The sequence below is a fragment of the Macaca fascicularis genome, chromosome 4 (assembly GCF_037993035.2).
Source record: "Macaca fascicularis isolate 582-1 chromosome 4, T2T-MFA8v1.1".
Taxonomy (NCBI): Eukaryota; Metazoa; Chordata; class Mammalia; order Primates; family Cercopithecidae; genus Macaca; species Macaca fascicularis.
In genome coordinates, this window is record NC_088378.1 from 67,618,556 (window position 1) to 67,631,355 (window position 12,800).

Below are 12,800 nucleotides of genomic sequence, written 5' to 3' on the forward strand. Positions count from 1 at the left end.
AATAAAATGAAGACGATAATTGTCCTATGGATCCAGATCCAAATAAATACTACTGAAAAACACTTAGAAGACAGCCTGCATACAAATGTGAGCAATTATTCATCTTATGAGATCCACTCTCCTGGCCCCGCTTCCTTCCTCCTGGAGTTTGCACTCCCACCAGATGGGGGCACGCCACCATATTTGCCTTTGTATCTCCCCAGTCCCTGAAAGGAGCAGTGTACAAGTTAGGTGCTTGATAAATGCTCATCTCTCCTCTTCCTCTCCATAAGAAGTTGATAAACTCAACTAAATTTCGGCCTGTTTGATACCCACTTGGATAGGGGGAGAGCTTGGGCTGTGTCCAACAGGCCTGAGTTGAATACTGCGTCCCCATGTACCAGCTCTGCTTTGGGCACAGCCTCTAAGCTTCATCTACCTCCTTGGTGAGATACAGATGATGCCTACTCCACCAGGATTGGCAGGAGGAGCAAATGAGGCCACCTCTGCCTGTCACAGGCACATGTTAGTTCCCCTTTCCAATGCTGAAAATTTTAACTCACTCTCAGCAGCTCACTTGGCATTAAGCAGGAGTCTATGAGGTCAGAGATGTGCAGTGTCACTCACTTTAGCAATGCCACCCTCTTCCCTATCGAAGCCTCCCATTACCTACAAAGGTGAGCAACTCATCAGCTGAGCTGCTGGGCCCCAAAACGGGGAGAGAGCAAAGCTGGTCAGTGACGCTTGAGGCCTACCCTGGAGGATGCTGCTTGGTGCCAAACTGCAGGAAGGAGACCCCATGAACAGGAAAGATACCCTGCCAGGCAAATAGGACTTAGTAGCCTGGGTTCAGTTGACATATGCATGTAAGAGTTAGGTTTCATTCTCACTTTACAAATGGAATTCCGTCCTTATCAAGAAAAGCTGGTGACATTCTGCCACTGAGGCAACCAACTCTATTTAGGAGGTGGCCCAGCTCATGGATTCACTGGACATTTCACTACTGCCCTGCAACCTCATGATCGCACATTTAGGTGTCCCCAGTTAATCTCTTCTTCCTCCCCCCATCCTTCTCTTCTCCAACAGGGTGATTTACGGAGATGAGCATGATAATAAACGTGTAATTAGAGACAGAGTATTTCACGACAGGTTCGAGACTGAGCTCTCCCCTCAAGTAAGTGACCTGGGGCTTGGCACTCACATGCTGTGACTCAGTTTCCTCGGCTGTAAAATGGGAATGATGCTACTGAACAACTCAGCATCAGAGTTGCTGGCTCAGAATGTTGATAGCGTGACCACACCGGGTGCAATATAAAACACACACGGTAAAATCATGACTATTATTACAACTCTCGCCTCTGCCTTGTCAGAAGTAAGGAGAGGTGCACTGGCTGGTGCGGAGGAGCGCCCGGCGGACATACAAACCTTTTACTTATTCTGATTTCTAATTCGGAGGCACCTCCTTTTGAGCGGCGGCTCCAGGTCCTCGGGCCCGGCGCTGAGCATGGGCGAGGAAATGATGCACGGCGCCATAGCAGCCTTCTCCGCGGGTTTTGGCACAGGCTGGATCACGCAGCCGGTCTTGGGGAGCATCCGCAGAGCATAGGCATGGTCCTCGTCCGCGGGGTTATTAAGGTTCGGGTCTGACTTGTCGCCCCCCGCCAGGGCCTCCTCGCCCATCAGCTTTTTGGCCGCCTCCCCGTCCAGGTGGCAGTTGGAAGCACAGTTGTTCTCCTTGACCGACTCTAGCTCGCTCACCGCCGGCTCCTCAGGCGACAGCAGCTTCTTGGGGGGCGCGGGCGGCGGTGGCGGTGGCGGCTGCTCGGGAGGCGGCTCCGCGCTCTTAGCGCCCTCGGCGGCGGCGGCGCCGCGCGTGCCGTTCACGATGACGTTGCAGGCCGCAGCCGCCTCGGGGCCCGCCGGGGCGCCCGGGCCCGGGTCGCCGGCGGCTGGCGGGCTGCAGTGGCCGTCCCTGCAGCCGCCGCAGGTCCTGCGCTCCGCGGCGCCCGGCTCCCGCTCCGCCTTCACGTGCGCGTGCAGCGCGCGGTGGATCACGTTGTGCAGCCGGGCCCGGTGGCCCACGGTCAGGTCGATGACGCCGTCCTGCGGGCCCTGCAGCACACCTGGGAAGCCGAGCTGGCCGCCCGCGCCCTGGGGGCCCGCGGGGCTGCCGGCTCGCCGCGTCAGGTCCACCACCTCGCTCCGGCCGTGCTCGGCGGGCGTGGGCGCCAGGCTCAGGGCCTGGCCCGAGCAGCCAGGGGGCGAGTCCGCGGACTTGGACGAGCCCTGCTTGGAGTCCCGCGGGGACAGGGAGTGTCCGCCTGGCTTGCCGCCCGCCGCCGCGGAGTCGCCAGGGGCGCTCGGAATGAAGTTCTCCCCGTTGCTGGAGAACCCGTTGGGGGGCTTGGAGTCGTTGACGTGAGGGATAGGGATGGGGATGGGGATGGGCACCGGTAGGGGCACGATCACGGGGTATGGCACGAGCAGGGTCGGGGGCGGCACCAGCGGGGCGAGGGACGGCAGCCCGAAATTCATCATCTGGGGCACCGGCATCGGACCATTTGGCATCATGCTCACCGGCGGGAAGGGAAGACTCGGCAGCGGGGCGCCCGGGGGCGGCGGGGGCAGCAGGCCTGGGGGGTTCCCGGGCATGGTGGGGGTGCTCGGGGGGTGGATGTGGGGCGATAGCATGGGCCGGTGCATGGGGCTGGAAGTGGGGCCCAGGTTCCTGGGGCCGCCGGGCGGGGGCCCGATACCGGGAAGCATCGGGTTGGACAGGGGACTGTTGGGGTTGGAGGCGTGGTGCGGAGGCCCGCGGATGAAGGGTGGGCGTATCTGCTGCATGATCTGCTGCTCCATGAAGATGGGCAGCGGCACCGGGCCGCGGTTGGTCATCACCATGGGAGGGCTTCGAGGCGGGACGCCAAGGGGAGGCCCGATGCTAGCAGGTGGCTGGACGGAGACAGGAGGGATATTTGGAGTCTCGCTGATGGGGATGGACTTGGGCACTGGCGTGGGGATTTTAGTGACAGAGCAGTTGGCAGTGTCAGATGGAGAGACGGTGGTGGACGCCGACGGGCCAGGGCCCTGGCTTTGGCCAGCTGTAGCCACCGGGGAGGGGGCCTTCCTCCGAGCATCTGTTAGCGGGATATTCCAAGAGTCTGGAGTGAGCAGCTGCACCCCGGTGCCTTCTGCTTTATTTTCCATGGGAGGGTGTAATGTGCTGCACAGCCCAGCTGGAAGATTGGCCTGGGTCTCTTTGTAGAAAATGTCCATTTTGTATTGATTGAGACATTTTGCACTGCAGAACTGAAGCCTTCTTTCCCCGTCCCCAAAATCCAGGTATTCTTTTGTGTGTCTTATGTGCTTACACCAGTCACATACCTACAACACAGTAATAAAAAACCACAACAGGTAAGACAAGCAATTTACCTGGGTAGATGACGTTTCGTGTTTCACATAAACGTTCTTTTAGACTTTACCAGCATTTCTCAAACAGGCAGAACTGTTTCCTTCTAAAAGGTAACATTCTGAAATGTTTGTAAAATGATGGGTTGGCTTTATAAATATGAGCCCTTCAGAATACCAATTATCACAACCTCCTATTCTTTCTTCTTAAAGAAATTGTGTTGTCCCCTTTAAGCATGACTTAAAGACGGTTCTGAGAAAAGGGAATATATATACCTGTCCAATGTACCTGCCCACACATTTTCACTTGTCAGAAAGGCTCATTGTAAATGCAAACCTAAAGAGTTTTGGAGGGAAATGTTCTCCAGAAAGTTCAATGGGCTTGAAATATTACCCCTTACAATTCTCCTCATGCGAAGTCACTTTACACTGTTGACTATGTTTGATAATGCAGTTGGAAAGGGTGTACTGTGTTAACCAATAACACAAAGCGCTGAACATCATTATGTCTGGCTTCCAAGGAGAAACTTGGAATTAATCATGAAGTCTGTGTGAGGTTTAGCTATTCCCAACCTGTGATGTTGCAGCAAGCTAGAATTATTTTTTGAGCTGTTTGCCCACTCTCTCTCAGTAGTCAGAATTTTTGGTGACATTTCTTGGCAGGCAGTCTTATTTAACAACTTTTCAAACACCAGAGAACATTTTCCAAAAGTTGTTATGGCTTTTTCCCCCCTTCAGATCTACTCCTGGCAAAAGAAAGACATCACCAAATTTATTTTAAAGTTGGGCTGCAGAACTAATTAAAGGCTGAGAGCTTCTCCCAATTGGAAATCACTAGACATCAAAGTTCAAAAAATACTCATTCTCAGCTTCAGAACCCATTACTTTGGAGAAATTATTGTGATTTCATTAACACATTAATTTTGCAACACCATCAGCTCTCACAGATGGTGAAGACATGATCTACAATTCAAATATGACTCTTGTTTGCACAAATGTCTTTCCTTCATATGGCATTTTAAACAAGAATTAATATGAGTAATCTTGCCATAGCTATAAACAGATAAACAGATGTCAAAATTTTCAATAGTTCTTTCAGTGCCTTACTTTTTTTTGACAGAGTTTTACACACACAATCTTTTTTCTTTTTTTCCTTTTTTTTTTTTTTTTGGCCATTTTCTCAGCACTCAAGCCATATATAGCAGCAAAGAAAGAATTGTGAAACAGTGCAATGGTGAGTCTATTGAATTTGAGTCTCTCCCCCAATAAAGCACTGGTTCCAATATTGTTCTAAATGAGACCCTGTTTTTGTTGAAGAGGCTGTCTGTTGTTCTGTTGTTGGTGCGTGTTGGTTTTTTTAAAAAACTATCTTAAACTGATATAATTAAAAGATGACAAATTTTAATAATGATTGGTCACATAAACAATGCAAAAACAACATATGCTGGGCATTTGATTACTCATCTCATTTAACTCTCAGCTTTCCTTGATTGTAAACAGTGGTGGCATGCTGGTATGTGATCATGGGCGAACACGCACGTGGCAGATGTGGGTCTGTATGTGTAAATCCACTCTTTTCCTTCTCACTTTTTCTCCACTGGTATTTGCAGGTAATAAACTTGATGGTGTGAGACTGAATAAGATACTTATTGGCACACATTCGTGTTTTGTTTAGTGTCATCAAATTGCCCTTTTAAACTACTTCTTGCAAAAAATTTTTGAGAATGAGGAAACTGCTGAGTTACCTTTGATGATTAATTAGAAAGGCATTCTTTCAATTTAGCTATCAAAACTGTTGCAATTATTAAAGTGGTAAAAAAAAATTCAATGCTAATATACTCCTGTGTTTCACTATAGTGTTTCATGTTACTCCTGAATTAAGGGAAGTTTTTATCATAATTGAGATGCCCAGTTTACAAAAAAGTGCAGAATTGCCTCTGATGAGAAGAGACCCACAGAATCCATCAGACCCTCAAATTTTTCATATAAAGGTTAAGTAAACAAGTATTAGAAACATGATGCATGTAATTTATTGTTTTATAAACTTGATCATTTAAATAAAATTAATGTATAATGATGTGGCACTTAAATTCCACTATGAAATAAAACCACCTGCTTATGTTTCAATATTAGGCATCCATAGAAAGCCTGAAGTGCAAATTTACAAGCTTGAAGTGAAGGATCAAAAACAGCTTCTTTAATCATTGACTAAAAAAAATTATCAATGAATTAAACTAATTAAAATAATATACCCATTTTCTGGCATATTTTTTTGGATCTTATTTTTTAGCCATAAGGGAGAAGAGTTTTCTGAAATCCTTAATTGGTTTTTAAATTGCCAGATTGAATTATTTGCCTCCAAAGGATTCCTGTTTCCTCAAGCCAAATAAATATTTTCAAATGGAGTAAAAAATAATAATAATCTAAATATAATTTATATGTTCTCCCTTCCCTTCCTTCACTTTTAGTAATCCACTGATGAATAAGGAATGCTCATAGATCAATCCCAGTTGTCAAATGAGAATTCTCCACCATATCTCATCTATTTTGACATAAAAAGAATTACAGACATCAACATTAGAAGCAAAATCCTATTTCATCAAACTTTCCCATTAAAGCAAAGGCCTACAGTTAGCTGCTTGATTTTCGGCAGCATCCCAAAGTGTGACAGTTCCTGACTATCTTGTTTTGGGTAACGTGAGAGAGAGAGAGAGAGAGAGACAGAGAAACAGAGAGAGAGAGAAAGAGAGAGAGAGAGTGTGTGTGTGTCCTTGCCTTATTAAATTTCAGTTCAGAATACTGATCTAAAATACTGATCTAAAATACTGATCTAAAAATACAGAAAAGCAATCTTTCTGATGAAGCAAAAAATTATTAGAGGAAAAAACTGTCACTTAGGAAATAATGAATCAAGTCTGTCTTACAGGACTCATCATTTAAGATGAGGTCAATGAATTTATGGCACAAATGGCTATATCATGTGAGGCAATAAAACACGGTACTATCATTCATTCTACATCTAACTAATGACACACTTCTAGTAATTAAAGATTTCATCATAAGAGCCTGAACTGATTACATAAGATGTGTATTTAGATGAAAATACATACTATATCCCTCTGTCTTTAATAAAACAACATTTGCATATCCAGGAAACACAGCATGTGTCTCAAACTCTGGTTTTCTGAATTGTGGGGTGGTGGGTTATTCTTCCCTTCTTTCACTGACAGCTTTACATTTTATTTCACTTGTTAACTTTTTGAGGAATCATTTTTTCCTCATTATGCCAAGAAGTACCAAAATTCCTTCAGATATTTTAAAAGATAAAGATTAAGAAGTGCAGGGATTTACGCACTGAGCTCTGGAATGATTTCCCCCTAATTTCACCCCGGCTTTGTTTCTGTTGGAATCTGGCCTCTTTGGTTCCACTTCTCTCACTAACAGGTCCCAGATTGGACAGAGGCTGAAGCTGTTTAACGATGCCAATCTGGGGACCCAACAATCAGCAAATGCAATGCCATTGAGCGAGGCAGCTGAAATGCTTCGTATCACAAATACATAATGTATCACCAGGAAGACAAAAAGATCACAAAGGAGATAAACAAATGCGTATTCCATTCAACCCTATAACAGCAGTCCTCAAAAAGATTAAATTTACCTTCCTGGGATGCATCCAATTCTAAACAACAGAATGAACATTTCCTTTAGTCCATTTAGAGTATTTATATTTGGGTGGCTGACTGCCAGGGTAGTACTTTTAAGCTCAGTGGCCTGATGGATTCACTCCTTTCCTGTGAAATAAATGTGTGGCAACCTACACCGCTCAACTGCTCCAAAGACACTGCCTCAGCAGATATATCACTTGCTCCTGATATAAGAAAGCCGAAAGGCAGGACTTGTGGACTTGTGGTTCTTACAACTCTTTCCATCTTGTATTTCCCCGGAAAGAGAGAAAGCTATTCATGTTGGCAACTGAGCCTTTATTTTTATATAAACGTCAAAGTCAAGGCCAAAGTATGCCATAAGGTTACCCACATGGGCACAATATACAGCTTCTTCTGGGCTTAAAGAGAAAACTCAGGCAACTGGGGGAGGGGGACAGGGTTCGTAATTAACACATTAATCAGCTGTTAGCTGTGGGAGTAAAGTTCAGCCTTTAATGGAATCCACCACTGCCTTCTGAGTGGTAATCTGGCATCAGGCAATATTTAATTAAGAAACCCTTTTGCTGAAATCTTTAACTGGGCAAAGATGTTTGTAGCAACGGAACAGTAAAAAAAAAAAAAAAGAAAAAGAAAAGAAAAAAAGATATTAGCACCTCTGTGGATGCCATCAACAATCTGAAAAATAAAACAAAAAAATCTTCATGTGCTTTCCACTTCATCTGACTGTCTACTAATATATCTCCTACGTAACAGCCCAGAAGTTATAGTTCCTTAAGCAAAACTGTAGCTTATCATAAGAGGGAGGTTCTCTGGGCCTTGGCATGTTGACTGTGGCACTGATCTTGTAGTCTAGGCCAGCTCAAAAATCATGAGCTCATTCAAGTGAAGCAAAGGAGGATGGAGGCCGGGCGCAGTAGCTCACACCTGTAATCCCAGCACTTTGGGAGGCCGAGGTAGGCAGATCATGAGGTCAGAAGATCAAGACCATCCTGGCTAACATGGTGAAACCCCGTCTCTACTAAAAATACAAAAAATTAGCCGGGCGTGGTGGCGGGCGCCTGTAGTCCCAGCTGCTCGGGAGGCTGAGGCAGGAGAATAGCCTAAACTTGGGAGGCGGAGCTTGCAGTGAGCCGAGATCCCACCACTGCACTCCAGCCTGGGCGACAGAGCGAGACTCCGTCTCAGAAAAAAAAAAAAAAAAAAGAGGATGGAAGCACGTGGGCAGGGGTGCTCAGTGTTTTGAAGGCTTTGGGGTCTGCTCTGCCTATAGACAGTCACCTCACAGCATGAGCTGAGGGCCTCAGACTGACCCACCTGAGCACTTGCGCCCAGCCCTACCCTGGAGTGCCATTGTTCCAGCATCAACTGTTCCTTTGGGTCTAGGCACTGCCACCAGCAGGGCCCTAGTTCAGTGTCCCTGAGTGGCAAAAGAGGCTATGGAAATCACATGGGATTTAGAATCAAAAGATGTTGGCATGAATCTGGGCTTCATTCCTTATTAGCAGTGCAACCTTATGAAAATCTCAGCCTCAGTTTCTTTATCTGTAAAATAGAGCTAATGATTGTTTGCTAGGCATATCACTAAGCTTGTTACAGAGTATATATTTTCAATCCTCAGCCTGTCTCACATGTTTTACATGTGTTTTATGGGAAGGATGCTTCTATGGCTGCATGAAGAGGGAAAGGGAGATTTTCATCCACTGCTTTCCTATGAGCCTGTGAGATAAAACGGCACGTTTCTCTCTGGGCAAACTCATGCTACACCTCACAGATACCAGCCCCTACCTTGCTCCCTAGGAGGCTCTGTCCCAGGGCTAACAGAGGAGCTGTCTGCAGGGACAAGGAACCAGCCCACAATTCTATGTGCATCCCAGCTGCCCACCATCCTGAAAAGCCTCTATTCAACTCCTGCTGAGTCCTCTTCTTTTTCCAAGGCCAGTCATTTTCTAATTCAGGCAAAAGCTTGATAAAGCGACATGGCTGCTTGGAAATGAGCGTTAGAACCATTAAAATGAATCATTCCTCTTCGGCTCAACTGCTGTTTGAATAGTGGAAGCCATAAACTGTGCTATGCATATTTTATTAAAAAACAGAGCTGATGGACGATCTGCTTGACTCATTACATGGCAGAACTATCTTCCAAAGGAAAGGCCAGAAGCCACAGTATCAGGTGCCTTTTAAGATTGGATGACCCCACTCTGCCATGGCAGAATATTCACTTGAGGGAAGTGCCCTCACAAAGTGGGGAAGGGCACACCAACACTAAGCTCAACATTCCAAGTTTTTCTTGCAGAGCTGGATTTGAGTGAAGGAAGAAAAAAGATGACCTAGTCATAGACATGCAAAGCCATACAGAATTGAGAGAGGAATTTAAAGTAGAAACAGCAAGGGCTCTTATACAATAAAAACAAATGCACGAAGAAGTTCATTTTCAAAATAAACTTTCTGCAGGTTTAGATTCCAACATGCTGGTGTTTGCTACATAGTTCTTTTTATTTGGGTTTATTTTTTGTTTGTTTGTTTCTTTTGCTTTGTATTTTATTCATTCTCGTTCTCTAGCTTGCTCTAGCCCTCTCTCTCTTAAATAAGATTTGGAGCTCAAGGAGAGGCTAAAGCACATCTTTGTTAGAAGTGAAAAATCTCATTAGAAAACAGACCTGGGCTCATTATAAAACAGACACGGTGGCTCATGCCTGTAATCCCAGCACTTTGGGAGGCTGAGATGGGCGGATCACGAGGTCAGGAGATCGAGACCATCCTGGCTAACACGGCGAAACCCCATCTCTACTAAAAAATGCAAAACAAACAAACAAACAAAAAAACTAGCCGGGCGTGGTGGCGGGCACCTGTAGTCCCAGCTACTGGGGAGGCTGAGGCAGGAGAATGGCGTAAACCCGGGAGGCGGAGCTTGCAGTGAGCTGAGATCCGGCCACTGCACTCCAGCCTGGGCGACAGAGCGAGACTCCGTCTCAAAAAAAAAAGAGAAAAGAAAAGAAAACAGACCTGTAGGAACTTTATACCATGACTCAGGTTCTACTTATCTTATAAATTTTAAGCTGGGTTCTAGAAATCTTGACCCAGGTCACAGGAGCAGATCCTTCCTTCTCTTTTTCATGTGCCATGAGCTCTAGCAGAGATGGGCTTGGTTTTCAGGATCTCAATGAGCTTTACCAAGTGGCTTATTACGGACCCAAGTCTCTGATTCTACAGCCAGTGCAAGAGATGGAATCCTGGTCTGTATTCAGTGACTGCAGGCCCACCCTGACAGCCACACACATGATTCAGAAGATGATTTTTCTCTTTGCACTGATGTTTTAGGTTGCTTAAGAGTATTAATATACCATGATAAAATTCTCTGCTTCATTTAAGCTGGATGAATGCAACTTACACCTTCACAATACAAGTCATCTAGATGGAAACTAAAAAATTCAATCATACATCAAAAAACCTGATCTGCCTGGTACCAAATGCCTGCCTCTTTGTTTTCCAGTTATTTGGTCCTGAGAGGGCACAGAAATCACCTAAGAAATCTCAAAGCAGTGAAATTAAGCCCTGAAAGGAACCTCGGTGATCATCTTGTCCTCTCCTCCAACCTCCAGCTCCTGGTGGAGCCAGGCATTTAATCCCTCTGAGCCTCAGGTGCTCAGCTGGAAAAGGAGATCATCCATAGTGATGATCCTGCCCAGGAAACATGTGAGAAAGAAAGGAAACTGGGAGGGGACTACAGACATGGAAAATGTGCCTCCTAACAAGGAAGCAACGTCCTAGCCCATCTCCCATTGCCAGGCCGTCCCATGTCCATTTTATCAGCTCCAGGTATTATAACTACTCTCTGCCCTGAAAAATTTGCCATCACATAATCCACTTTACTCACTGAAAAGTGAACATTTATTCAGAACATCATTTATCATGGGTGAGGTACGGTGCTAGGAACCTCAGACATGAGTAAAATGCAGCTCCTGCCCTCATATGAGGTAGAATCTGCCCCAAGAAACTGGAGGCGCAAGTTTTTGTTTTGTTTTCATTCAAGCATCTCTGCTTCAAACTGAAGCTTAAGAGAAAACTGATCTTCTATTTGTAACCCTTTCATTCATTCTGAAATAAATACTGCACTGCACTCCAGGAGACAAGGGACTGTGGAACAGGGCGGGAGAGACTTAGTACACCTGCCCTTGTGGAGTTCAAAATCTGTCTATTAACAATCAGTGGAAAAATTAGCACACACTCTCCTCTATCAACAGATTTGTTCTAAAGGTTAAAATGCAACTAACAGTTTTTAGCAAAAAATTATCCTTAATATCTACTGTCTCAATGTCAAATTTCCCTTTGTTCTTCTAACCCAATACTGTGACTCCTCTTTTTTTAAAATGTATTATCTGAATCTTTTTTCAGATGTGTCTTTACCTTGTTTACTGTAACTTTTTGTTTTTCAAGTATATATTTGGCTCTCTTTTGTGTCATTTATTGTTTTTCTTCCTGTTTTCTAATGAATATTTGAATATTTGAAGTTTCATTATTTGTGACTACAAAAGTTTAAGAAAAGTTGCAGGGAAGGACTTTGGGTTGTACTTGTATATAAGAGAAACACATCAAACTAATGTGTTAAAAAGTGAAGTGTGCTAGTTGCCCAGCTTCTGTCTGTGGTCACACACCTCATTTCTTCCTTCCTGCAAACCTTTTCAGAAAATGGCAAAAATCATATTCTAAAATATGTGGTTATAGTTCCACAACACAACTAATCAGACATCAGTAAGAGGACTTTTTGAAGGACTGCTGTTACTATCAGTGGTATCTGAAGCAGTCCCCCTGACCTCCACCCAGGGACTTTGACTCTGCCTTCCAGCCTCCTCATTCCCTGGGCTGTATCTCGCCCCGGTGATGGGTGGTACCCCTGAAACACCACAGGGTCAAGCTTACGTTGTGTGCAGGTGGCCCAGGTCAAGGGCACTGCTGGGCAGAACTAATGGCACCTCTGATAATCCCTCATTGTGTCCACTACCTTAGCCCACTCTCTGGCTGCTTTTCAAAAGTCCACAGCTGCTCCCAGTGACATCTCATCCACTCACCAACTACATACTGATTGCTTGGGCTCTGCCAGGCACCTGGCTATGGGCTTTACTTGCATTGCTTCATTCAGTTCTCTTCTGACAGTCTCTTGCACATTTTCTGCACCCTGGGCCATAGCCTGAACCTACCTGTGGGCACTCTAGGTTGCCCAACTCAGATCCTGGTGTCCATTTCTGCCCAGTCCTCAAATATCTCCAGGACACTCTAATGAAAGTCATGGCTTTTATTATTGTGACTACTGCAAACCCCAATTTGATGTAATACTAATAAATTATACACTAGTAACAATAGGTAGCATTATTTAAGCTCTAGTACCCATGCTGAGAATGCTATATGAATTGCCTCACTGAATCTCCACAAATACCTTATCGTATAGATAACTGGGGGTTAGACAGGTTAAATAACTTGCTCAAGATTACCTATGCAGATAAGAAATGGCAGATCCAGATTCTAAGTTAAATCTGTCTGGCTTCAAAACTCATACTGCTCTACTATCTCAAAGGTTTTTTGCATTTTACTACAAATTACAGGATTAAGATAGGTGACTAATATTTGATAATAACTTTCTGTTTTGAAATTCCAGAATCACTGACATTTAGAACTCTGAGGAACTTCACAGGTCAAACCCAACCTATCTCCCACAGCAAGCTTGGGTTTCCTTCTACACATAGGTCATCTTCC

General features: G+C 45.1%; 1 protein-coding gene across 4 annotated transcripts in view; it reads right to left on the reverse strand.

Annotated features, from left to right (window-relative positions):
* SOBP (sine oculis binding protein homolog) overlaps nt 1-12,800 on the reverse strand; it is a 173,972-nt gene that overhangs the window by 24,777 nt on the left and 136,395 nt on the right. For all 4 annotated transcript variants that reach the window (XM_065543645.2, XM_065543644.2, XM_074037379.1 and 1 more), the window contains one exon: nt 1,405-3,363. In XM_065543645.2, the coding sequence (XP_065399717.1) occupies nt 1,408-3,363 (1,956 nt within the window). In that variant the 3' untranslated portion in view covers nt 1,405-1,407. The remainder of the gene's footprint in view (nt 1-1,404; nt 3,364-12,800) is intronic.